The sequence below is a fragment of the Ursus maritimus genome, unplaced genomic scaffold (genome assembly GCF_017311325.1).
Source record: "Ursus maritimus isolate PB19 unplaced genomic scaffold, ASM1731132v1 scaffold_5, whole genome shotgun sequence".
Taxonomy (NCBI): Eukaryota; Metazoa; Chordata; class Mammalia; order Carnivora; family Ursidae; genus Ursus; species Ursus maritimus.
Genome location: NW_024426663.1, coordinates 88,766,044 through 88,791,407, shown reverse-complemented (window position 1 = coordinate 88,791,407; position 25,364 = coordinate 88,766,044). Strand labels below are relative to the sequence as shown.

General features: G+C 53.5%; 1 protein-coding gene across 1 annotated transcript in view; it reads left to right on the top strand.

Moving 5' to 3' along the window:
* Positions 1–25,364, top strand: part of LOC103678868 (obscurin) — a 160,679-nt gene that overhangs the window by 108,825 nt on the left and 26,490 nt on the right. The window contains 13 exon segments of the mRNA XM_040622746.1: positions 9,409–9,672; positions 11,418–11,684; positions 12,644–12,910; positions 13,011–13,283; positions 13,859–14,131; positions 14,390–14,586; positions 14,730–14,805; positions 20,533–20,805; positions 21,165–21,440; positions 21,744–22,057; positions 22,166–22,451; positions 23,460–23,833; positions 24,407–25,262. Of these exon segments, the coding sequence (XP_040478680.1) occupies positions 9,409–9,672; positions 11,418–11,684; positions 12,644–12,910; positions 13,011–13,283; positions 13,859–14,131; positions 14,390–14,586; positions 14,730–14,805; positions 20,533–20,805; positions 21,165–21,440; positions 21,744–22,057; positions 22,166–22,451; positions 23,460–23,833; positions 24,407–25,262 (3,996 nt within the window).

The following is a 25,364-nucleotide window of genomic DNA, read 5'->3' as shown; positions in this document are numbered from 1 at the left end:
TGTACTTGCAAAAGAGATAGTGAATGCTAATTAATTAATGAGTTTGAACATTGCTAATAAATTCCCTTTTCTTAATTCAAGTTTCAAGGCTACAAACTCGAACATGCTGAAGATGCGGAGTTCTGTGTTCGAATATAATGTATCTCAATGTATCTTCAAGATATAATGTATCGCACTTGTAATATCTGGGTTGTTCAAATGTGTACTAGCAGACTCAAGAACACGGTGTGTTTCTTGGCTAGCTTAAAGCTGGCTTTGAAGCTAGCAAATCACAGTGAAACTCTTGGTAGAAAACACCAAAAATTCTACTGGTTTCACCTATACGGTTAAGATTTACACATATGTCCTTGAGTGTGTGTGTGTGTGTGATAGCGGCCCTTGCCGTGCTTATGTATTAAATATATGCAATTTCTTTTTGCCTTTTAGGGGAGATATATAGAAAAATATATTTAGGAAAATAAACCACCAAATCACAAAAGAATCCAAACTAGTGCTAATCTCTAGTTGCTAATATGTATGCTGTGTCCAACGCATGGCAGCATGAGTTTAGTTGAATTGGTTGTATCTGCCAACGCTTTTTAAAGAATTGTTTATGTTTGGAGGAATTAACTTATCATTACAATACCATCTGTGCAGGGGAAGTAGGTTAGACCACATGGTGGCCTTCGGGAGTGAATGGGCCTCATGTGTAGGTGTGTTAAAAGTCACTGGACAAGGAGTCAGGAACCCCTTTTCTTAGGCCTGGCTGCACCTCTAACCAACTAATGAGGCATGAGTGGTACCAGTTTCTCAAATGTGGAATGGTACTAGGTTAACATCATACTCCCCCTAGTGCTACAACCTAATCTCTTTGATTTCAGGCTACAGATGTATTGCTTCTATTGTTTTGCTACTATCTTTCTCCAATGGTGTTTCTGTGGAATGGGCATCAACTCCAGGCAAACTACATGGCAAGGGAGTATTTGCCTCCACCGAGAGCTGTGCACATATTCAATAAATACATATTGCTTGAAATACTTGATGATTAATTAACCATCTAGAGAAAGCCTGTGATCCAATGTTGATGACTAAGCCTTAATGGCAAAATAGTTAGAATTTATTGATACCTCTGTCAGGCACTCTGTTTGCCGTTTGCATATGATATCTCATTTAAGCAATCATCCAGGAAACACATCTAAATCTTTACTGGAGAGTTTTGACATTATGGTATTATTGGCCATTCTTTTCCAGGGAAGAACTCTTTTCTGCTGGACTTGTTTGGAGCCTCCTCTTGATGTCATTTGAAGAAATTCAATAACCGGCAAATGGATTTGCATTGGAAGAAAGCAGGGCTAAATATCCACAGAAAACTCCAATTAAGGCATTGAATTTATAAAATTGCATCTTGAAAGCTGTGTAAGATCGCGTTAAGCCAGGATCTTCCTCATCCATAGTTCCTCCCATTCTTGAAAAAGAAGTAAATAAGGCAGGAATATGAGGCGGGGAAGTGTGTTTTTTTTTTTTTTTTAATTTTTATTTTTACCATGTAAATATCTCAAGAATCCATCTTCTGCTCTCTCTCTCTGGGATAATTGTTTAGTTTAGACATCATTTTTCTGGTGAAATGTTGTAGTAGCCCCCTCCTAGTCTCTCTTCTCATTGTTTCCTAATCTATTCCTTTTCTTGCTACAGAGTGTTTCCTAACACTCAAACTTTCACACTATGTTTTAAATTCTTCAACAGCTCTTGTGACATCTTCTGGGAGACCTTGCCTCTTTTTTACCTCCTTCCCAGGAGGAGGAGCTGCCCCATCGTCCTGAGTTTCTGTGCACTTTTGATATATACTTCTTTTAGCAAGTATATTTTATGAATCTCTCCTGTTGGTTTCTGAGCTTTCCATAATACAACCTCTTTGAATCATGTCAGTGATTGGCACATTGTTCATGATTGTTGAAGGAATAAAGGAATTTGGGAACCTGAGCTATTCTGGGTTTAGTGAGGGGATATAATGTCACAGTTCATTAAAATTATTTTTCTAATACATTATCTTGTTTGAGTCTCACAAAAAGAAAAAAACCCACCCAACTCTGTAATTTTTGATCCATGAAAAGGGCTTGGGTCATCGCCGCAGAATTTCTGATAGGCAATCTATTTGGTCGGGTGACAATTGGGCGGGGCCTAGAAATAACTATTTCAGGATTATTTCTCAAAGGTCTGATCCTCCTTTCTGATAGGAGGCCCTAAAGTTTTTAGGGCTGAAGTTACCTGAAGCTCCAACCAAAGCTGAATCCAGTTTCCAAAAAGGAAATATTCCAGTTCTTAGCCTAGGATGGTATAGGAGGGCTGTGGGAAGTAAGGTAGCAAACACATTTTTTTAAGAATGACCTAAATGAAGATGAATAGGGAAGGCAACAGAGAAGGAACCTTATTAGAGGCCCTGTAGAAGCTTAGATCTGTAAAAACCCAGCACTCTGGGATTTAGGGGATTGTCCTGTTCTGGCAAATGTAGCTAATGGCTAGGGCATTCAGGAGCCTTTTCATACTTAGGAGAAGAGAGAGAGCCAGAGCCTTTTAGCATCAAGATACTCCTTCAACTTTCTTACCAAATTCCTTCACCTTGCCATGCTTCCTAACATCCCTTGAAAAAAGAGGAATTGTCTTTGTTAATAAGCCTCTTTAATAGACAAAAATGTGCAAAAAGGCATCTCGTTTTAGAGATGTGACTTACCTAACAGAAAGAAAAAAAAAAAAAAGGTATCTCAAATTTAACATGTCTGAACCAGAGCTCTTTTTTTTCCCCTCCCCAAACCACCATCTTCCCAGTTTTCCCCATCTCCATAAATGATACACCCATTCAAGGGAAAAACTTCCAGAGCCATTCTGGATTCCCTTTTCTCTCTCACCACCTACCCATCCATCAGCAAACCCTATCAGCTCTATCTTCAAATATTGCTAAGTCTGGTCATGTTTTCTGTCTTTATCACTACCGTCTTACGGCTGAGCCTTCCATCACTTCCCTCATGACCTACTGCGATAGCTTTCAAACTGGTCTCCCTCTTTGCTCTTGACCCTCCTGGTCCCCCAACCATAGCCCATCCTCACAGAACTGCCAGAGTGAGCTATTAAAATGTAAATCCAGAATCACTTGGCCCCACTGCTCAAAAAAATCACACAAAGCATTCTGAATAAATCAGAATAAAATCCAGAGTCCTTGCAATGACCCACAAGGCCCTACATGATCTACCTACCTCCTGTCTGTTCTCGTTCCTTTCTTCTTTCTTCTCCTCACTCATTGCTTTCCAGCCATTCTGGACTTCTTACTCTAAAGCGGACCTTGTATATTATAAAAGAATTAATGAAATTTCCCCCTTTTAGTTGATTTCTAATAAGTTTAGAGAGCTAAATTTTGGTCTATCTCTAGTAAGACTATAACAATACACTTAAAAAAATACCAATCTCATTTCTGGCTCAGCTTTACTTTTTGCTATTATCTTTTTTTTTTCTTTCTCTTACTTTATTAATTACAAATTAAATATACTCCTTACATCTTTTTTTATTACAACAAAATCAGAAAACACAACAAAAATGTGTAGAATATTTTTTACTACATTTCTCCCTACCCCCAGTCCTCCAGTGACTTCCCAATGCTTCTATTGTAAAGTTTAAACACCTTAGCATAAGTTAAAAATTCTTGTTTCTTTTCACCTCAGTTTCATCTCTCAACTCTCCTCTTCACTTGACCACTTTGTGTTCATTCTTCAGATTTCAGTGGAAATGTTAGAAGGTTTTTCTCAGTTATCTCCCAATTGCCCAGGCCCTGTATGCACTGAATCCCAGCACTCTATTGTAAGGTGATGTTATTGCCCCTATTAGAAGATAGGAAGAGTGTTTTTCTTATTCTTCATTGTATCCACAGCTTTAGCTTATTATCTGGTAGCGTAGAAAACTTTTTAAGTTCAAGTACAGTTAACTGAAAACTGTTAATGAATACTGATAGTGAGTGAATAAATGAATGATGAGAGGCTTTAGCAGGGAGAGGGGTTTTTGAAAATATCTGTCCAGAGTTTACTTCATACAACAAATAAATTATTAGAGGTGGGCAGGGAGTATGTGTAATTTATAAAAACACTTTGAAGAGATGCATTTTAGGCGATAATATTCGCAGAATCTTTTCTCTTGGAAGTACCCCCAACAAGACTCAAGATGCTAAAAGTTCTTCCTTTGGTAAGGAATCTCTTTAGTTATCTTTCCCATAGTGCTACTTGGCGGAAACTATTGAGTTTGGTGGCAAATATGGTAGAATCAAACAAAGAGTTGGAGAACCAGAATGTGACCTTTGTCATCATTCTAATTTTATTAACTTTGCAGTATTCATTTTATTGATTTATAGAACCAATGGTGTTTTTTTTTTTTGTGTGTGTGTGTCCATGGTGGGGTGGCAAAGCACTGTGAGCTTGTAAGCAGATTTGTGGCTATCTTTTCAAAAACAAGTCTCTCAAATCGAGATGGCAGAGATTTACAGCTCCAAGAAAAGTAATCTGTTTTCTGGTCATTAAATAGCTTTCATTTGACTACCATCTTTTGTGAACGATTAAACCTTTGCTTTCAGCAAGTGATAACTTAAAGGCACTTATTACCAGAGACATAGCAATGTCTTGAGATGGGGAAAGCTGGACGATTCAAATACCAAATAGCTTATTCTAGGGCTTTCTGGGGTTTTTCTGTATTTTTATAAGTGGTCCAAATTATCTCTTCATGGCCGCAAGATGATTTTTATAAAAATGAAAGAGAAAGCTTAGTGCTTGATAAAAATTTATACCAGGGGTGTTGGCTTTGGAGGTCACTATGATGAAACTGATGGTGATGGCACCAAAGAGATCACTATGATGAAACTGATTTTTAAATGCATCATAACTTTACTTAGTTGGACTTCCCTATGGACACAAATTAGTATTCCATCAATAACCCAGAGGTGGGACAACTTTTACTATAAATAGTTCTGCCATTTGACAGATTAGCACCAAAGAAGCCTTGTCATATAATCATGACTTCAGCCACAGCATGATAGTTGGTCAATTGGATTTCTTTGACACCGAAAAGTCCCCACTGTTTTCTACCATGACAAGGATCACAGAAAGAATGCAGAGTGGTCAATGCCGAGGTCACAAGCATTTTTAAAATGCTTAAAAGGAAGCAGAGATATTTTTCCTAACACAAAAATTTACATTTATAAGTCCATGAATGAGGCTATTGTGAGAGGAAGGAGAACATTCTCCTGGAGGTGAGCAAAAGGTGCCTCTCTAAAAAGAGTAAGTGGGATCAAGTTGTGAAATGCTCATTGACTCTTAGAGCAGAAGTTTGAGGTAATGATAAAAAGAGTTGAGAGCAGAAAGAGTGAGGAAGTGAACTATAGATCATGAGTCCTGTGGTTGATTAAGGAGACAAGGGAAAGACAGGAAGCAAAAGCATGCGCCTCACCAGAGGACCTTGGATTTGCAAGAAACGACTTTGGAGGCTGGGTTTTTGGTTTAGAACAGCGAGGACACAAGATACCATCAACATCTCCAACAAAGAACACTGGTTGGTCAGGAGAGTGTGGCCCCAAGTCAGAAAAACACTTGCGTCAATTATGATGCTTAAGAAGGGGAGATATGAAGGGGGCGCCTGAGTGGCAAAGTCAGCTGCTGTTGGACTGCCAAGCAGAGCTCTGTTTTGTGAACTGGTCATGACAGTGAGCCCTCCACTCCCAGGCTCCATACTCCGTGAGAGTCTGCTTGGCGAGTTCTCTACCCCCTGTCTAGGCCCCTCCCACTTGTGCTCCCTTTCTAAAATAACTAACTAACTAACTAAATAAATCTTAAAAAGAAAAAAAGGAGTCCTGAAGGATGATACTTAAAAGTGGTTATAGATTCTGTTCCATACCATGAAGTAAAGAGACATTTCCCTCCAAAGACAACAGGAAAAAGAACAAAGGCAATAGATATTGAAGTTTGATCTAGGACTGGTTAGCTTGAGAAATCAGAGATAAGGCTGAACAAAGGCCAGGGCCATTGTGACTGTCCTTCCTACAGCGGGACAGTGATGACATTGGCGCCTCTTGAAAGGTTTGCTGACCAAATAGCAAGCTGCACAAGATAAATTGGCTGCAGTCTCTGTCCTGATCTCAAGAAGATCACCTATGAGGGGAGATGGAGAACGGAGGGTAAGAGACAGATGGGTAAGCAGATCAATCAGACAGTGCAGTGGGTTATATAATATTTACATATATATAGAAGGTACTTTGAAAGTGTAGAAGCAGTCATGACTAACTGAATAGAAACACACAGAAACTATTATGTAAAGTCAGAAGTGCTTTAGTGTCATGGAGGTAAAAGTACTATTTACTAGCACAGTTATAGAAGAAATTCTTCCTAGTGGCTTTAAGAGAAAACTTCATTGAACAGGGTGTATTTGAGAGATCTTGAAGGATGAAAAAGGAGATTTTCTTCAGGCAGAGAATGAAAATTAACTGCCAAGAACAAGAAGGAGGATTCTGTACCCGTGTTCTTTCACAGAAAGATTCTAGGGATAGAACTATAATCTATTTCAATCAACCAGGAAGAGGCACTCAAACTGTAGACTCAACCATATCCTTCTCTTTCAATTATCATTAAAATGATCAATGTGAGCAGTTGCCCAGCTTCTGTGCAGTTAAACATAATGGCGAGTTTCTTTGTTGTGGAAGTATGTTTTATTGTGGGTATCTATGTCTACAGATAAAGCATAGAGGAAAACTACTGGAGTTCTAGCTTCTGCATGGTTGTTGGAGAGGGAATTCTGTATGTATCGGGTAGATGAGAGGGTCAAACATGGTGTGTGTGAATGTGTGAGTGTGTATAAGGGGCAGAGGTTGTGGTTCCTTCTACCTGCCTTTGGGGCTTAATTAGCCATCTTCTTTCTGGGTCCCTGTAGGAATACTGTGCTGTCCTGGCATTTAGCTACTTAATGGCATTTGCAGAGATCTGGCCTTAGCCAGGTCTGCCCCTCATCATTAAAGACCATATTTGTATGTGCTGCTACTCTGTCTGTAAAGGGACTTGAATGAGACTGTCTCTTTTTCTAGACATCAGTTTTTAGTTTGTAAATTATTTTCCCTGGCCGGATATAGGCGTAGAACACGTCTACATGGTTTACCGTTGCTTCTTAACAGCTGCCCTATGACAGGAAAAGTCGGGAACAGTGTGTACCCCAAACTACATCGAAATGTCAGCATGTGCTATGCTGATATATTAATTCAATAGCGTGGGATTCAAGACACACATACTGCATATGCACCATATGGGCCTTAAATATTTATATGAAACCTAAAAGTCACAAAACAATTCTTTAATGTAAAACTTAAAAAACCTATTACTATAATTTTTTTCATGAACTAAGTTTTTAGCATTTTCATATTTTAATTTACAATTACCGTATTACTGAAGAAAGGACGTTTGTAATTTAAGATATCATTAACTCTTATTGGTTACCACCTGTTCTTCAAAAGACACTATGTTAGGTACTATAGAGGAATTAAAGAATGCCCAGAATTTGTCAGATTCTTAACTTGCTTTACCTGCTTTTCTATGTTTCCCATCCATTGAGTGATAATTTTTCACTATAGGAAAAGAATTGAAAAAGAATAGGGAAATCTCCAGTGAGTCCACTCTTTCCTTTTCCAAATGAGATGGCATATAGGGGAAAGCAGAGCTTGGGAGGCGATCATAAAGCAATAAATGTAAAGAAGGTGTCTTAGAATTATGCAGACAACACTTTTTTTTTTCCTTAGCATGGCTTCAAAAGCTTGGTGCCGTGCTAGTGATTGACATAACTTAATCCTACAAGCTCTGGGCTAGTAGCCCAGAAACCTGGCTTCTGGCGCTGTGACTCTGATGCTAATTATTTGTACCTTAGTTTCCTAATTTATAAATGAGAGACTGATTAGTTGATGCTATAAAAATATCATCCAGACTTTTATATGTTTATAAGCGAAGGCAGGCCAGGCTACTGAGAACTAGAACCATCTCTGTTTTGATCACTGTTACATATTCACGTACCTGGTAAAGTGTTCTTAAGGAATATTTAGAATGAAGGAAGGAATAAGGTGGTGCAAAAGAGGTTATGGCTTCTTTACTGTGCTCTGAGGGCCTGGTCAGTTGTACTGTGTGGATCTGGAAAGTCATGAAATAGCCTGTAATTCCCATGAGTGCATCCATGCCTCTCACCATGCTGTAACCAAAATCTAATCTTAATCAAAATTTTCCTGATACAATCATATCCCTTTGTAGGAGATTCAGCTTGTACCTTTGTGCTTACTTATTGCAATAGGAAGAGAGAGGGTGTATTGAGACTTGTTTTGTCACATTATTTGTATATAAATAACCTTTTACTATAATGAACACCTTATATGCATTGTACTCTCTTCTCTCTATCCTCAGTGTTATTTGCGACCGGTGTCTATGACTGTCATCCATCTTGACAATTTCAGTTTATTGTTTGCCTTTCTACTTTACACCTCCCACAGGAACGTCCTTCAAAATTTTTACTTAATTATTGGACACTTGATTTTTTCTTAACTTCCTCATTTCTTCACCTTCACTTTATCAGCATGATTATTCCCACGGGATCTCATCCCTGCCTAGAGTGGTTTACTCTAATATCTTAAGATCCAGTTATAATAGTAATTCCTTGTGTGTATTTTTCGATTGTTTCCATTTCTCATCAATCTATATAAGTTGTAACTTAAACATTTCCTCACACCAAATAACCTAATATTTACTTTTTTATTTTTAAAGCTCCTTTTCCCTCCCAGACTAACAATTTTACTTTTGAATTGTTTTGAATCTCTCCTCGGAGTCCACAATCAGTGACTAAACCTTGACATTTTTGAGAGTGAGAGAATCTTGCATCTTCATCTTGCCATGGATCTGCTGTGCCAGTTCGGGATCGGAGGAGAATGCAGCTTGACTACCTGCATTCTCAGCTCTCATCCTGCCAGTTAAAAAGGTCATAAAAAAGCATAGTACTTCGTGCATGTGCGGGCGGGAGAAGACATCGGCCATGCTGACTGTCAGGGGTAAGACCATGTGTGGCCATGTGGACCTGTTGCTTGGTGTCTGCCTATTGTCACTATATCACCACCTTCCCTCTGTTAGACTGTGTCAACATCTGTCTCTCTGGTTGTTCCCCTGGGGTCTCCTGGCCACCATTTCCTTGTCCAGTATTGTCCTGATGTTCACGTTCAGCCTTGACCTGTTCCTCCTGAGCCATTTGTCTCCCACCTCTCCTGTGCTTCATTCAGTCATTCATGCTGTGGCCTTCTGCAGATTGTGTGGTGCTTGTGGATATCTCTTCCTGGACACAGACTGCCCAAGACAGTCTGGTGTCTTCCTGACTCTTGGCTCTCCCCAGCATTACCTGCCAAGTTCATAAAAGGTCTGAAGAATGAGGAGGCCACAGAAGGGGCCACAGCCACGCTGCACTGTGAGCTGAGCAAGGCGGCCCCCGTGGAGTGGAGGAAGGGGTCTGAGACCCTCAGAGCTGGGGACAGAGTCATCCTGAAGCAGGACGGGGCCATGTGTGAGCTGGAGATCCATGGCCTGGCCGTGGCAGATGCTGGGGAGTACTCGTGTGTGTGTGGACAGGAGAAGACATCAGCCACGCTGACCATCAGGGGTAAAGACTATTTGTGGCCATGTGGGCCTCTGGCTCGGTGTGTGCCTGTCGTCTCCCTGTTCGCCCCTATTCTTTGGAGGACCGTGTGGGCATCTGTGTCTTTCCAACGGTGGTTTCGTGTCTGTCCTGGGTTCTGTGTCCTCATTCAGCAGATGTCCTGATGTTTGTGTCCAGTGCTTTGTGCCCTTTGTTTCTGCAAGGCCATTTGCCTCCCTCACCATCTCTGCATGTGTGTCTCGTTCAGGCCGTGGCCCTTTGTAGTTGTTTGATCCTTGTGTGTGTACCCGTCCTGGACACAAGTCCCCCAGACAGCCGACTGTTCTCCCTATTTCTTGGCTTTCCCCAGCCGTGTCGGCTAGAGTCATACCAAGTATGAGGCCTGAGGAGCCACTGAAGAGGCATGGCCACACTGTGCACAGGCCAGGCTGAGGGAAGCCACAACCCACCGTGTGTGCTCAGCACACCGACCATGTGGTCCATGTCCATTTGGGTTTGTGTTTTTTCTGTGATGTTTGTGTCTTGTCCATGTGGTCAGAGACTGTGATTGTGTCTGTGTCTTTCTGACTCTCCCCAGCCCTGCCTGCCAAGTTCACCAAGGGCCTGAGGAAGGAAGAGGCCACAGAAGGAGCCACGGCCACGTTGCAGTGTGAGCTGAGCAAGGCAGCCCCCGTGGAATGGAGAAAGGGTCCAGAGATCCTCAGAGCCGGGGACAGAGTCAGCCTGAGGCAGGAAGGGACCGTCTGTGAGCTGGAGATCCGTGGCCTGGTCGTGGCAGATGCTGGGGAGTACTCATGCATGTGCGGGCAGGAGAGGACATCAGCCACGCTGACCATCAGGGGTAAAGACCATGTGTGACTTGGTGTCTGCATAGTCTCACCCTGTCCCCACTTTCTCTCTAGTAGGATCGTGGGTGTCTGTGTCTTGCCACTGGCCTTCCCCTGGTCTCTCCCAGCCTCCATGTCCTTATTCTGTATTTGTCCTGATGTCATTTCTAGGCTTGTCTATTCCTCCTGGGGTACTTGTCTTCCTCCCTATCTGTGTGTTCATTAGGTCCTTCACACTGTGACCCTTTACTGTTTGTGATTATTGTGGGTGTTCCCATCCTGGACAATGTATCTCCAAGACAGTCTGATGTTCTCTGTGTCACCTTGACCCTCCCCAGCCCTGCCTGCCAAGTTCACAAAAAGTCTAAGGAATGAGGAGGCCACAGAAGGTGCCACAGTCATGCTGTTATGTGAGTTGAGCAAGGCAGCCTCCGTGGAGTGGAGGAAGGGCCCCGAGACACTTAGAGCTGGGGACATAGTCAGCCTGAGGCAGGACAGGGCTGTGTGTGAGCTGGAGATCCGTGGCCTGGCCATGGCGGATGCTGGGGAGTACTTGTGTGTGTGTGGGCAGGAGAGGACATCAGCCAAGCTCACTGTCATGGGTAAAGACCATGTGTGGCCACATGGAGTACAGGGGTGCGTGTCCTTGTCTCTGTGTCTCTGCATCTTCACTGGCTCTCAGACGCACTCCCCTCCTCTGTCCTCTGTCTACTCGCCTGTCCAGTGTTCTTTGTCTGGCTATTGACCTCCATCCTCATGACCTCATGGGGCCTGTCCTGGTGGTAGGGACAGAATTCCCACCTCATGTCTCTCTCCCACCTCACCCCAATCCGCCGAGCTTTTCTATCTTCAGTGTGTCCAGCTGTGTGTCGGGATCATGGGGCTGATCCTGTGTCCCTTGTGCCCCCACCTACCCTTCAGCCCCACAGGTTGTATTCAGGGAGCCGCTCCAGAGCCTGCAGGCTGAGGAGGGTGCCTCGGTCACCCTGCGGTGTGAGCTCTCTCAGCCCAATGCCGCCGTGGTCTGGAGCAAGGGCGGTCTGGAGCTGCAGGCTGACGAGCGCAGGGAGCCTCGGCAGCGGGGCCGCATGGCGGAGCTTGTGCTGCGGGACCTGCGCAGGGAGGACTCGGGAGAATACACATGTGCCTGTGGACCCCAGGCCACCAGTGCCACCCTCACCATTTCAGGTGGGCCCTAAGGCAAGAGCTGTCCCATGTGCAGGTCCCCTGTGCTTTGGGCTGCACCTCAGGGCTGCTGCGCCACCCCGGGCATCCCATGCGGGACATGGGCTCTGTGGGCATGTCAGGCCTGGCAGGAAGTTCAGCCCTCACTATCCCCACGCTGGTAGCTGAGACCCTGGAGTTAACCCCAGCACCGACAGCCTCACCCCTGTGCTTCCCTTCACTGTCATGCCCCTGCGGGTCTCCCCTGCACCACATAGCCACGGCCCTGAGGCTCCCCTCCTGCACTCCCTAGCTGTAGCTTTGTCCCTGTGGTTCCCTCTGCACTTTGTAGCCACGCCCCCGCGGGTCTCCCCTGCACCCATAGCCTCGCCCCTGCGGCTCCCCTCTGCACTTTGTAGCCACGCCTCTGCATCCCCATAGTCTTGCTCCGGTGGTTCTCACCCCCAGACCCTTAGAAGCTCGCCCCTCCCACTCTGTAGCTATGCCCCAGCTCCTTTTTTTTTAATTTATTTTTTTATTTTAATTTTTTATTATGTTATGTTAGCCACAATACAGTACATCCTTAGTTTTTGATGTAGTGTTCCATGATTCATTGTTTGCATATAACACCCAGTGCTCCATGCAATACGTGCCCTCCTTAATACCCACCACCGGGCTAGCCCATCGCCCCACCCCCCTCCCCTCTGAAGCCCTTAGTTTGTGCCCCAGCCCTCAGTCCCATCGCCCTGAAAACCTCAGCTGAGTGCCTGTGGTGCCTCCTCTATTTTATAGCTGCTCTCTGGCGGTTCTCCCCAGCACCCCTGTAGGCACCCTGGGCCCTGCCCCCACTATCTCCCCGACCCACACAGTTACACCCCCCCCCCCCCCGTCTCCCTGTGCCCGATAGCTGGGCTCCTGCTGTTGCCCCCTGCTCTCCCTAATGGTTCCTGCCCCTGGCATCACGCTCTCCTGCTTCCCCATAGCTGCACCTGTGCGGTTCCTCAGGGAGCTGCAGGCCCAGGAGGTGGATGAGGGCTCCACGGCACGCCTGTGCTGCGAGCTGAGCCGTGAGAGTGCCAGCGTGGAGTGGCGCAAGGGTTCCCTGCAGCTTTTCCCTTGTGCCAAGTACCAGATGGTGCAGGAGGGAAGGGCCGCCGAGCTGCTGGTGCGTGATGTGGAGCAGGAGGACTCCGGCCACTATACCTGTGACGCGGGAGACACACAGAGCACTGCCAGCCTCTCTGTCCGATGTGAGCTGCCCAGCAGCCCCTTGCTGTCTCTGGGGCCCTCAATCCCCGAGGGGCCGGTGCCTCGCTCAGCAGCCCTAAGCACCCCTCCCTGGTCCCCCAGCCCCTAGGCCCACATTCCAGGAGGAGCTGCAGAGCACGGAGCAGGAGGTGGGCAGCGTGGCCCGGCTGCGTTGCCAGCTGAGCGAGGCAGAGACCGGTGTCCCAGTGCAGTGGCTCAAGGAGGGTGTGGAGCTGCACGGGAGCCCCAAATACGAGATAAGGCGCCTGGGGGCCACATGTGAGCTACTGATCCACGGGCTGGAGGCCAAGGACACGGGCGAGTATGTCTGTGTGGCCGGTGGTCAGAAAACCGTGGCCTCTGTCATGGTCAAAGGTGAGCCCTCCCTGCCACACCCTTGCCCCTGTGGCTGCCCTGGGGGTGCACCTGGTCTGGCCCAGCTCCCATTAAGGCCAAGCACTTGTCTGGGCGTTGCTCTGGGGGCTCTGGGGTTATAGGCTCTCTCTTTTTTCTGCTGCACTCTGGTGCAGGTGCTTCTAGAGAGGAGTGTTCATGGGGGGAAACATGCTGCAACCCTCCACCCGAACACTGCCCTGCATCCCACCCCAGCCCACAGGTGGGCAGCCTGGCTGGGTCATCCTCATGGAGCAGGGCCTGTCTTAAAGGGCTTCCCTCCCTGATGTCCTGGCCAGGGCAGGGCTGGCCATGGGGTGAGGATGGACAGAAGCTGCCCTGCACCCCACAGGTGCTCACGTTCCTTCCAAACAGAGGCGCCCCCAGCCCAGTCTAGGAGTTGAGTGTCATGGTGACAAATGTGTGGGGCACATAGAGACTGTGCCAAGAGCAGAGTGTGAGGGTGTTCAGGAAGGCTTCTTGGAGGAGGAGGAGTGGGCAGTTGGCTTGGGTGCTCTGGCCTGGCTGGTAAAGGGACCTCCTCACCTATACCCCAGAGCCAGAGGTGACCATCGTGCGGGGGCTGGTGGATGCCGAGGTGCAGGTCGATGGGGACGTGGAGTTCACCTGTGAGGTGTCGCGGGATGGGGTCACGGATGTGGAGTGGCGCCTCCAGGGCCTGCCCCTGCAGAGCAACGAGGTGACAGAGGTGTCTGTGCGGGACGGCTGCACCCACACGCTCCAGCTGAAGGGCGTGACACCTGAGGATGCGGGCACCGTCTCCTTCCACGTGGGCGTCCACACGTCCTCCGCGCAGCTCACTGTCCGAGGTAGTGGGGCCGGGCAGGCTCACTGCACTCTGGGCTGGAAGGTTCGGGCGTCTGTGGGCCAGACACAGATCCCTGTGGGGGGTGGGGAACTGGTGGGGAGGTGGCCCTGTGAATGGGCGGTTCTGGGATGGCCAAGATATGGTGGAGTGGTGCCTCACGTGCTTGTCTTCAGGAGTTGGGGTGGGGTGCTGGGGTGGACCCTGGCCACCGGGAGGCACTCCTGTCCTGGAGGCCGATGCTGTGTCTCCCGCTGTGCAGTCCCTGAGGTGACCATTCTGGAGCCCCTGCAGGATCTGCAGCTCAACGAGGGCCAGGACGCCCACTTCCGGTGCCAGCTGTCCAGGGCCTCTGGGCAGGAGGCCCGCTGGGCCCTGGGAGGGGTGCCCCTGCAGGCCAATGAGATGAATGACATCACTGTGGAACACGGCACGCTCCACCTCCTCACTTTGCACAAGGTGGGTTCCCTGGGACCTGCCCCAGCCACAGTGCTCCCAGGGGTGTGGGTGAAGGAAGATCCCAACTCCAGCTGGACTGGACTGGGGGCCTGCAGAGATGGTGGAAGCAGGGCTGCCAGGCTGAGACCCCCTCTCTCCTTCAGGTGACCCTGGAGGATGCTGGAACCATCAGTTTCCAAGTGGGCTCGTGTAGCTCGGAGGCCCAGTTAAAGGTCACAGGTGGGCAGCCCCCTCCCCTAACCAGCCCCTTGCCTATGGGTGTCTGTATTTCCCTACTCAGGGAGCTGTTTGGGGATGGTGTGACCAGAAACACAAGACTTCCAGAGGTGATCTTGCCTTGGGGTGGCAGTTTTCCACCCCTTGGTGGCTTAAGCCACAGACCACAAAGCCCAACAAGATGGACCAAGTCAGGTCAGCTTGAGACATTCTGGTGTGTGTGGGATATCAGTATGGGATGAGTGCTGTCCACAGGAGGGAGGTGGGGAGGCTGCTGTGGGCCTGGGCCCTGCGGTGGAGGCAGGGCCTTTGGAATTTCCACCCTCCATACAGCGACTCTTGTGACACTGGTCCATGTGCTCATGTCTACATGGATACACAGCTGTGCATCCAGCAGATTTCCCAGTGCTGATACAGGCACAGCTGTGATGTGTGTCTGTTTAGACAAGAACATTCGAGGCCCCAGGCCTCTAGGCAGGATCCGAAGACTTTCAACTTGGGTTATACTTTGTCCCCAAAGCTGGTCATCTCTGAGTGCCTGACCAGGAGAGCTTCTCCTGTGCTCTCGTACTCCTGGTTTTCAAGCTGGTCCCATGCGTCTGACCACCCACCCACTAGCCATGATTCATTTACACATCCAACTACTCGTCCATTTACCACCCATCTTTCTGTCTATCCACTTACCTGTTCATCCATCTATCCACCATGTACCCATCTACCATTTATCCACCCACCTGATCCATCTATCCATCCATCATCCATTCACTCATCCACCTACCACCCACCTGTCTGATCACCATCCACCATCCACCCATCCATCTGTTCATCCACCCATCCACCATCCATCCACCATCTATCCACCCAGCCACCATCCATTCACCACCCATCCATCCATCCACCATCCATCTACTGCTCATCCATCCATCATCCATCCATCCACCATCCATCCGTCTGCTCATCCATGCATCCACCATCTGTCCATCCATCCATCCATCCATCCATCCATCCATTCATCCACCCATCCACCATCTGTCCATCCATCCATCCATCCATCCATTCATCCACCCATCCACCATCTGTCCATCCATCCATCCATCCATCCATCCATCCATCTGTTCATTTGCCATCCATCTGTCCAACCACCATCCATCCATGCGCCCAACCATCCACCCACCATCTATCTTACCATCTACTTAAAAAGGGGACAGATGCAGCTCTGCCCTCAGGGAGTGCCCAGTCTGTTGTGGGAGTTGGACATAGAGACGGAGTGTATCCTAAATCTCACGTACCCTCCCCTCCCATCAGATCTTCAGAGGGTGGACAGACAGTCAGCTCTGTGAACTGTGGGGCTGGGAAAGGCTCCAAGATTAGTGCCCTCAAGTGGAGTGATGGGAGAGGGGTAGTATCCTGGTTGTCCTGAGTAGAGTGGGTCCAGGAAAGGCCTTGTGTGTTCCTCAGGGTGGGCAGCATGGGACTGGGTTGGGCCTTGGCCCCTCTTGGCCGGGTGTCCCCAGTTGGAGTGTGCTGGTGATGGCCTTGTGGGGAGGGCCATGAGCATGGGGGTGTGCGAATGGGTGTCCTGGTAGGTGGCATATGGATGAACTTGGGAACTCTGCTGGAGATGGAAATGGGGAGCTGATGGGGTAGGGTGGGGATGCAGTCAGGTGTGCACTTTTGGGAGAGGGTGGAAAGGCAGGTGGGGGCTAGGGTGTCAATGGTGCACCCCCAGGAAGGGCATGGAGGGCCTTCTGGGGGAGGGGCCAGCCAAGGTCGGTACAGGGGTACAGAGCAGTGGGAAGGCTCTGGGTTCAGGCCCCACCATGTGATATGCGGCATTAGGGCCCAGGAATCTTAGGGCACATCTGCGCAAATGGAATTCTGGGGATGGGAGAAATACCGGCTTCCACACTCCCAGGGATGGACGGCTTACTTCCCATGGGAGATCCCACACCGTATCAGAGCACTGGGCCCCATGGCTTCTCCTCCTCACTCCACACCCACCCCACAAAGATCACAGTTTTGGAGTGTGGGGCTTGTGTGTTGTGTCTTCTGAAAAGGGCATGGAGGCAGGTCATCAGTGTCCTTTGGTGAAAGTGGACATGTTCCAGTGGGGGTGTCGGGTGCAGGGGGCTGCGCTGGCCCTCCATGGGCTTGCCGTGGGTGGTCTCTGTATCTCATTCTGCAAGCAAGGTGGGCCAGCTGGCCTGGGTGGACTGTAGACTCAGACCCCAGGTTGGCCCCGCAGACCCGGGGTGCCCAGCCCCCCTCCTTTTGCCCTCTTGCACAGAGGCGGCACCATGCCTGGTACGTGGCTTGCAGAACGTGGACGTCTTTGCGGGGGAGGTGGCCACATTCTCCTGTGAGGTGTCCCGTGCGGGTGGGCTGGAGGCCCGCTGGTGGCTGGATGGCACCCTGCTGCAGGATGGCCCCCAGAGCGCCATCTCCGTGCGCGACGGGACCTTCCACTCCCTCACACTCTCGGGCCTGGGGGTTGCTGACTCAGGCACCATCACCTACCGCGCAGGGCCCCTGGTCTCCACGGCCAAGTTGTTGGTCAAAGGTATTGGCCGATGGGACCCTGCCCCAAGCTGGCGCTTCTGCACCTGCTGACTCCGCACGCTTGCTGTGGGCTTCCTGGGTGGTGGGTCTGGGGCTGGCCCTAGGACATGATCTGGGCAGGCACGGTGAGAGGTCTGCTACCCTGATTTGTGGAAGAGAAGGCCGGGCTGGGGAGTGGTGAAGCTGTGAGGCAACCCTACCCCCACCCACCTGTTGTGCCCAGGCACTGCTTCCTCCCTGGGCCACCACTCTGTGGAGCACCTGTGGGCAGCCGGGAGGTGAGAGCCCCCTTCCTGGCCCCGGGCTGAGCCTGCACCGTCCCGGCTCGCAGCTGCTTCCCTTGCTGCGGGCTCAGTTGAGGTCTTGTGCCCTTCTGGGAAAGAGCTGGCCTCTGGGGAGGGACACCAGTGGGGGTGTCAGGTAGTCCTGGGATGGCCGGCCAGCAGGGCTTCTCCTGGTACTCTCGCTCTGATCCCCTCGGTGTTTCTACAGAATTAGTGTGGACATTCACCCACATCCCAGGGGCGACTCATTTGGTGAGCAGGGTTTCAGCAGGCTAAGATGGGATGGGGACCCCCAAGGAGGTTGGTGAGGCCCCTGGAGAAGGGACAAGCTGGGCTAGGGGTGCCGTGTGTTCAGCAGAGTGCATAGACCCCGAGCAGGGCCTGGGGGCTTTGAGGACAGGTGTTGTGTCCATGCTGAGGCAAAGTATGCCCTGGGCCAGGGGGTGGGGAGGGAGGCAGGGGCTTAGGAGACAGCGGGGTGAGGACTGAGAGCAGAGGGCGGGTGGGGTGCAGCTGCGCTGCTCCAGCTGACGCGTGACCGGGGTGTCGGCCGACAGATCCCACGGTGGAGGTGGTCAGTGCCATGCAGGACCTGGTGGTGGAGGAGGGTGGCCCGGCCGAGCTCCTCTGCCAGTACTCGCGGCCCGTGCAGGCCACGTGGAAGATGGACGAGCAGGAGGTGCGCGCCGACGGGCGCCGCGTCATCATAGAGCAGGACTGGACCGTGGCCAGGCTGTCCTTCAGGCCGGCCTTGCCTTGCGACAGTGGCATCTATTCTTGTGAGGCTGCAGGCACCCGCGTGGCGGCCCTGCTGCACGTGCAAGGTGAGGCCTTGCACGGCTCCGGCGTGGCTGGGGCCATCCTGAATGGTGCAGAGGCAGGCAGTGACAGCCAACGCCTTGTGACCATGCCAGAAAGACAGGGTCCAGCAGGCAGACCCCCACTCCTCCCAGAGCAGCCTGACAGGACAGGTGCTGGGCTGAGCTCCTTGGGTCCCGAGATCTTAGCTATGCTCCTGTCCAGACCAGCCACCCAGAGGGCACTGGAGTCTTGTGTCCTGGTCCACAGCACAGCAAGGACACTCTCTGGGAACCAGGAGTGGGGGGGGGGGCGGCATTTGACTACAGCCCCTGTCGGGGAGGAGCATCTCTTGGCTGCTGCCACTTCCTATTTGGGAAAATCTGAACCCCTCCCAGTGGTGAGTGAGCTGGAGGCTGGAGGCAGTGGTCAGGGGGCCACCTGCCGGATGGTGAACCCATCCCTTCACTCTTGAAATAACTAAGTTCTTAAAACTTTTTTTTTGGGTCACTGGGGGCACAGCTCAGAATAGACAGCAATCCCTCTGTTCTGGGGGCCATCCCCGTGGGGGCTGAGGAAGGTGTGATAGCTGCTGCCTGTGAGCCCAGGCCTGAGGGAGGTGGGAGTGGGGTTGAGGCCTGAGGGCATCTATCTGGGCAGGGTAGCATGGACAAGGGAGCCCTGAGAAGCAGGAGAGGGCAGGCGAGCACTCTGGGGCTTTGAAATCTGGGATTTTATCAAAACAAAGCAGCAGGGGTATCTGGGATGGGAACCAAGGGTGATGAGCGCCACCAGTGACGGCAGGCTTGGCCTTCGCCTTCGTCCCTCTGCTCCTCTCCTCATGATGAAGAGCAGTCCCCGCCTGGCCATCTGAGCACAGTGGAGTTGTGCATGCACTTCTAAGCCCCCGTTGGTCCGTTGGTTCTGATGTGGGGAGGAGGTGGGCTGGGATGTGGGGCTGTCTGGTCTGTGGTGCTGTGAGCAGCCCAGAGCCGGGAAGGTGGCCAGAAGAGGGATTGGACAGGTCCTCTAGGTACTCTGCCATGCCCCTTTCCCCCGCTGGGTCTCCTTGTCCAGAGTGAACACCCTTGCCTGCAAGGCACGTGGACTCTGTGGACAAGCTGGGATGGACCATGAGCTGTGAACAGGTTTCATTCGGGTGCATATCCCACAGAGCAGTTGGGGCTGTGCGCCTGGCTGCCCCACCCCCACCCCTAAGGTCAGTGTCTGTAGTGGCTTCCTGAAGTCATGTCACACACTTCCCAGCATCCAGGCCAGCCCTGGCTCACCTGGTGCTCCTTTCTGGCCTGACATGCACCGCACTCCCAGGACCCCACCTGGTGCCTTGCAATCCTTACTCTGCTGGCCATGTCCCTGCTGCCCCTCACGAATCCCTCCTTCCTTCCCATCTTGGTGTCCCCTCTTGTCACTCCTCCTGCCCAGCTCAGTCATGCCCATTCAGAGATTCCTTCTCCTCCTGGAAGCCCACTCAGACTGTTCCTACTGGCATCACCTGCTGAACAGGTGCTGTGTCGTGGGAATGGGCCGTGGCAGGTGGCAAGCCAGTGCGGCCAGGCACTGAGCTGGAATTGGGGCCAGGCATGCCCAGTCCTGAGCTCAGGGCTTACACCTGTGTCCACTTATTAAGATTGGTGTCCTGTGTGCACAAGAGAATTAGAGAGGGGTGGGGAATTAGGGCAGAGGTCTGTCTGGCCTGTGTGAGTGAGGGGAGCAGCTCAGCATAGCTGATAGCTCTGGCTGGGGATGGGAAGAAAGGGGGGCATTTCCAGAGCCCCATGCTGCAGTCAGGGGTGGGGGATTGGGGGTTTGAGCCTGCCTGTGGGTCAGGCAGCTTTGGGAACACCTGTGAGGCTTCTCACCTGTCTGGTGCGGAGAACCCCCCTCCCTGGCCATGAGCAAAGGCCACCAGAGCAGTGGTGGCATGGGAGTGGGCAGGGCCCCCCTCGTGGACACTGTGTGCTGCTCTCCACTGGGCCATGTTCTGTTCAGCGCTCGGGCCCTTTGTAATGAGGGGGAGGCTCTCCCATGGGACTGCGCAGGGAGCCCTGAGCTGCCTCCTTCCCCGCAGCCAAGAACACCGTGGTGCGCGGCCTGGAGAACGTGGACGCACTGGAAGGTGGCGAGGCGCTATTCGAGTGCCAGCTGTCGCGCCCCGAGGTGGCCGCCCACACCTGGCTGCTGGACGATGAGCCTGTGCACACCTCCGGGAACGCCGAGGTCGTCTACTTCGAGAACGGCCTGCGGCACGCGCTCCTGCTCAAAAACCTGCGGTTGCAGGACAGCTGCCGGGTGACCTTCCTGGCGGGGGACGTGGTGACGTCCGCCTTCCTCACAGTCAGAGGTTAGGGGTGCGGGGCGGAAGTGGAAGGGGCGTGTATCTCTGAGACCCCTCCCACCGATGCCGCGCCCTACGGGTGTGGAGGGGCGAGGTGGGGCCGCAGGGTGGAGCCAGGTCTCTGAGACCCCTTCCACAGCATCCCGCGCCGCGAAGGTGCAGGGCTGGGGTCTGCGGGCTGTGGAGAGCGGCGCTGGTCTTTGAGACCCCCCCTCATGCCCGAGGCTGGGCCTCCTCCTCCGCCAGGGGGAGGGGGCGGGGCTGGAGGGACCTGGTGGCACAGGAGTTTCCCAACCGTGCCTCCAGGCCTCCCCTGCGCCCGCGCGCTCACCGCAACCCCCCTCCACCCCCCACCCCGCCCACAGGCTGGCGCCTGGACGTCCTGGAGCCCCCGCAGGACGCAGTGGTGCGAGCCGGTGGGCAGGCCCGCTTTAGCTGCACTCTCAGCGAGGCGGTGCCGGTGGGCGAGGCCACCTGGTACATCAACGGGGCCGCCGTGCAGCCGGACGACCCCGACTGGATGGTCACCGCGGATGGCGTCCACCACGCCTTGCTGCTGCGCGGTGCCCAGCCGCACCACGCTGGCGAGGTCACCTTCGCCGCCCGCGACGCCGTGGCCTCCGCTCGGCTCACCGTGCTGGGTGAGTGGCTCGGGACTTCTGCCGCAGGTCGGGGCGGCGCTCTGCTGTTCCAGCCGCAGGGGCTGCCAGGGCTTCTCCGTGGCCCCCTTCCTGGGGGGCTCAGGGCACACAGTCTGCCTGGTTCTCAAGCCCCGCGTCCTTTGCTCGCTCAGACGGTCTGGGCGGCGGAGCACAGTGGCTCACCCGCCTTGGGGACGGACTGCCCGACGCCCACTCCTCACTGCAGGATCAGATCCCAAGCAGGCAGGCTGGGCACCCGCGCGCCCACAGGGAGCTTCCACTGACCAGGCCCCCTCCCTGCAGGCCTCCCGGACCCTCCAGAGGACGCCGAGGTGGTGGCGCGAAGCGGCCGCTCTGTGACGCTGTCGTGGGTGGCGCCTGCAAGCGACGGTGGCGGCGGTCTCTGCGGCTATCGGGTGGAGATGAAGGCGGCCGCCAGGGGCGAGTGGCGGCTGTGCCACGAACTGGTGCCCGGGCCCGAGTGCGTAGTGGATGGCCTGGCCCCCGGGGAGACGTACCGCTTCCGCGTGTCGGCTGTGGGCCCGGCGGGGGCTGGGGAGCCCGTGCACCTGCCGCAGACAGTGAGGCTCGGTGAGTCGCTGCACTTCCCACGGTTGGTGAGGGTGAGGTCCTCCCGGAGTGCTCGAGGTCTCTCCAGGCTGGAGGGCCCCGGGCACGCCTTTACTGAAGTGGCCTTGCTCCCCACAGAGCCCCAGGAGCCCGAGCCTGCGCCGCCTGCTCCCGGGCCCCCTGCTCCCACACGCCCCGCTCTCGAGAGCCGGCAGGTGGCTGCCGGCGAGGACGTGTGTCTGGAGTGCGAGGTGGCAGAGGCGGGCGAGGTTGTCTGGCTGAAGGGGTCGGAGCTCATCCAACCCAGCGGACGTGTCCAGGTTCTCTGCCGGGGTCAGCGGCAGACGCTGGTCATCCAGGGTTTCTCCGCGGAGGACCAGGGCGAGTACCGCTGTCGCCACACCGGGGACCCCAGTACCCCTGCAGCTGCCTCCTTCCAGGGTGCGTCCTCGGGACCCAGCTAAGGGGGGAGGCCTGGGGTGTGGGAGTGAGCCAGCCCCTCCTCTTCATCAGCATCTGAAGAGACAGGTAGGGGGTCCTCTTGGGGAGCCCGCCTCACACCAAAGAAGACTGAGGCCTGGAGATGCAGAGAGCCCTGTGGCTCCGCTTCCTAAGGCTGGCAGCTCGGGTCACACTGCCACCCGAGCAGGGCGCTGGCCAACACATCCCTTGGTACCCACTGCTGGTCCCTTGAGCCCTCTGGCCCCTGCCCTCTGAGCTTCCTCCCCATGCGCTACACCCCACCCCCATGCTTTGAGCCCCCTCCACCTTCACTGTGAGCCTCCCTCCCCCCTGCATTCTGAGTCCCCCACTCTGTGTTCTGACCCCACCCTCTGTGCTCTGAGCACTGCCACCCTATGAGCCGCCACTCTGAATCACCGCCCCCCGAACTCATGTCCTCACACTGTAAGGTCCCCCACCGCCTGTGCTCTGAGCCCCCCACTATGAGCATCCCTGTTCTGACCCTCTCCCCTCTGTGCTCGAGCCCCCCACATTATGAACCCTTCCCACTATTAGGCTCCCCACTCTGATCCCCTCCTCCCTGCACTCCAAGCCCCCCCACTCTGACACCCTCCTCCCTGTGCTCTGAGTTGCCCACCCTGACTGCCTCTCTTCTGTGCTCTGACCTCCTCCTCTCTGTGCTCTGAACCCTCCCCCCCGTGCTCTGAACGCCCTCACACTGTGAGCCCCCCTGCCCCTGCACTGACTCTGGACATATCCTTGGACTCACTCCTCCTCTGCTCGTGCCCAATGTAGGTTGAGGTCTGGCCTCATCAGGGGAAGCTGAGGCCGACAGGGCAGGTCAGAACCTGTAAAACCTCATAAAGATTGGGCCTTCAGAGCTCTCTGGTCTACTGAGGGGAACCACAGTCACAGCCTAGGCCAGCCTGGGGCCTAGGGCTTGTCGTCACCCCCCACCCCTGCTGACCAGTCTCCTGTCCTTCTCAGTGGTGCTGACCCCAGAATCTGGAGATGAGGCCCCTGCGCAGCCCAGCCTCCCCCCTGAGGCAGCCCAGGAGGGTGACCTGCACCTGCTGTGGGAGGCCCTGGCCCGGAAGCGCCGCATGAGCCGAGAGCCCACACTGGACTCCATCAGTGAGCTGCCCGAGGAGGATGGCCGCTTGCAGCGCCTGCGGCAGGAGGCAGAGGAAGCAGCCCCCGATCTCTCTGAGGACTACTCCACAGCGGATGAGCTGGCACGCACCGGTGAGGCTGACCTCTCGCACACCAGCTCCGACGACGAGTCCCGGGCAGGCACTCCTTCCCTGGTGACCTACCTCAAGAAAGCTGGGAGGCCCAGCACCTCACCACTGGTCAGCAAGGTGAGTGTCCAGTGTGGCCTGCAAGGAGCGGCCTGGATGTCTCAGCTCTTCACCACCTGTCCACTGTCCACCCACTCATCGCCCCATCATCTGTCCATTTGCTACCCATTGATACAGCCGCCCATCCACTCGCTGTCCATCTGCCGTTCATTCTCCGTCCACACATCATCCACCACCACCCACCCATCCTTGTGTCATCTGTCGTCCATCCGTGCATCATTCACTCACTCATTCACTCATTCACCACCCAATATCCACCACTCACCCACCCACCACCCATGCACCCATGCACCATCCACCTGGCTGTTAAGAACTGGGTCTGTCTGTCTCTGTCTGGGTGACCGCTTCAGGTGATTTCAGGGAGGGCGGGCCGGCCTCTTGGCGGCAGTAGCAGCAATCAGCACGCGAACGTTAAGCCGTTGCATGCAGGCAGGCAGCAGAGTGGTGTGATGTACTGACACATGGAGCTGGGGCGGGAGACCTGGGCTTTGCTTCCAGCCCTGCCCCAGCTGTCCCTGCACCGTCCTTTCGCCGTCGCGGGCCTCAGTGTCCCTACCTTCCCTGTGTGCACAGGTTGGGGTCCCCACGGTCCCACCTGGGAAGCCACAAAAGCATCAGGAGCAGCCAGCTGCCGTTCAGCCCGCACCAGGAGACCCGAGTGACCCGTCCATGGACAAGGCAGCCGTGAAGATCCAGGCCGCCTTCAAGGGCTACAAAGTCCGCAAGGAGATGAAGCAGCAGGAGGGGCCTGTGTTCTCCCGCACGTTCGGGGACACCGAGGCGCAGGTGGGGGATGTCCTGCGTCTGGAGTGTGTGGTGTCCAGCAAGGCGGATGTGCGTGCTCGCTGGCTGAAGGATGGCGTGGAGCTGATGGACGGTCGTCACCACCACATCGACCAGCTTGGGGACGGCACCTGCTCCCTGCTGGTCACGGGCCTGGGCCGGGCCGACGCCGGCCTCTACACCTGTCAGGCGAGCAGCAAGTTCGGCCACGTGGCCCACAGCGCTTGCGTGGTGGTCAGCGGGACTGAGAGCGAGGCGGAGAGCTCCTCGGGGGGCGAGCTGGATGACGCCTTCCGCCGGGCGGCCCGGAGGCTGCACCGCCTCTTCCGCACCAAGAGCCCGGCGGAGGTTTCTGACGAAGAGATCTTCCTCAGTGCAGACGAGGGCACGGGGGCGTCCGAGGAGCCCGGGGACTGGCAGACGTACCACGAAGACGAGCAGTTCGTCTACATCCGCTTCGAGTCGCTTGCCGAGTCCCACCGTGCAGCCGCCTGCTTCCGGGAGATGTTTGGCACCATGGGCATCGGGGTGGACATCAGCCTGTCGGAGCAGGGGCCCCGGGGGGTGGAGATGCGCATCAGCAAGGCAGCCGCCACCCCTGCCGCACCTCCGCAGATGGTGCCCCGCCCACTGACTGCCGAGGCCGGTGAGTCTGGTGCCGCCCGCTGCCCGGGGTGGGGCGGGGAAGGAGGAGGAGTCGAGCCGGGCCAGCCCAGGGGACCTGCGTCCGCTGAGACTTGGAGCTGGC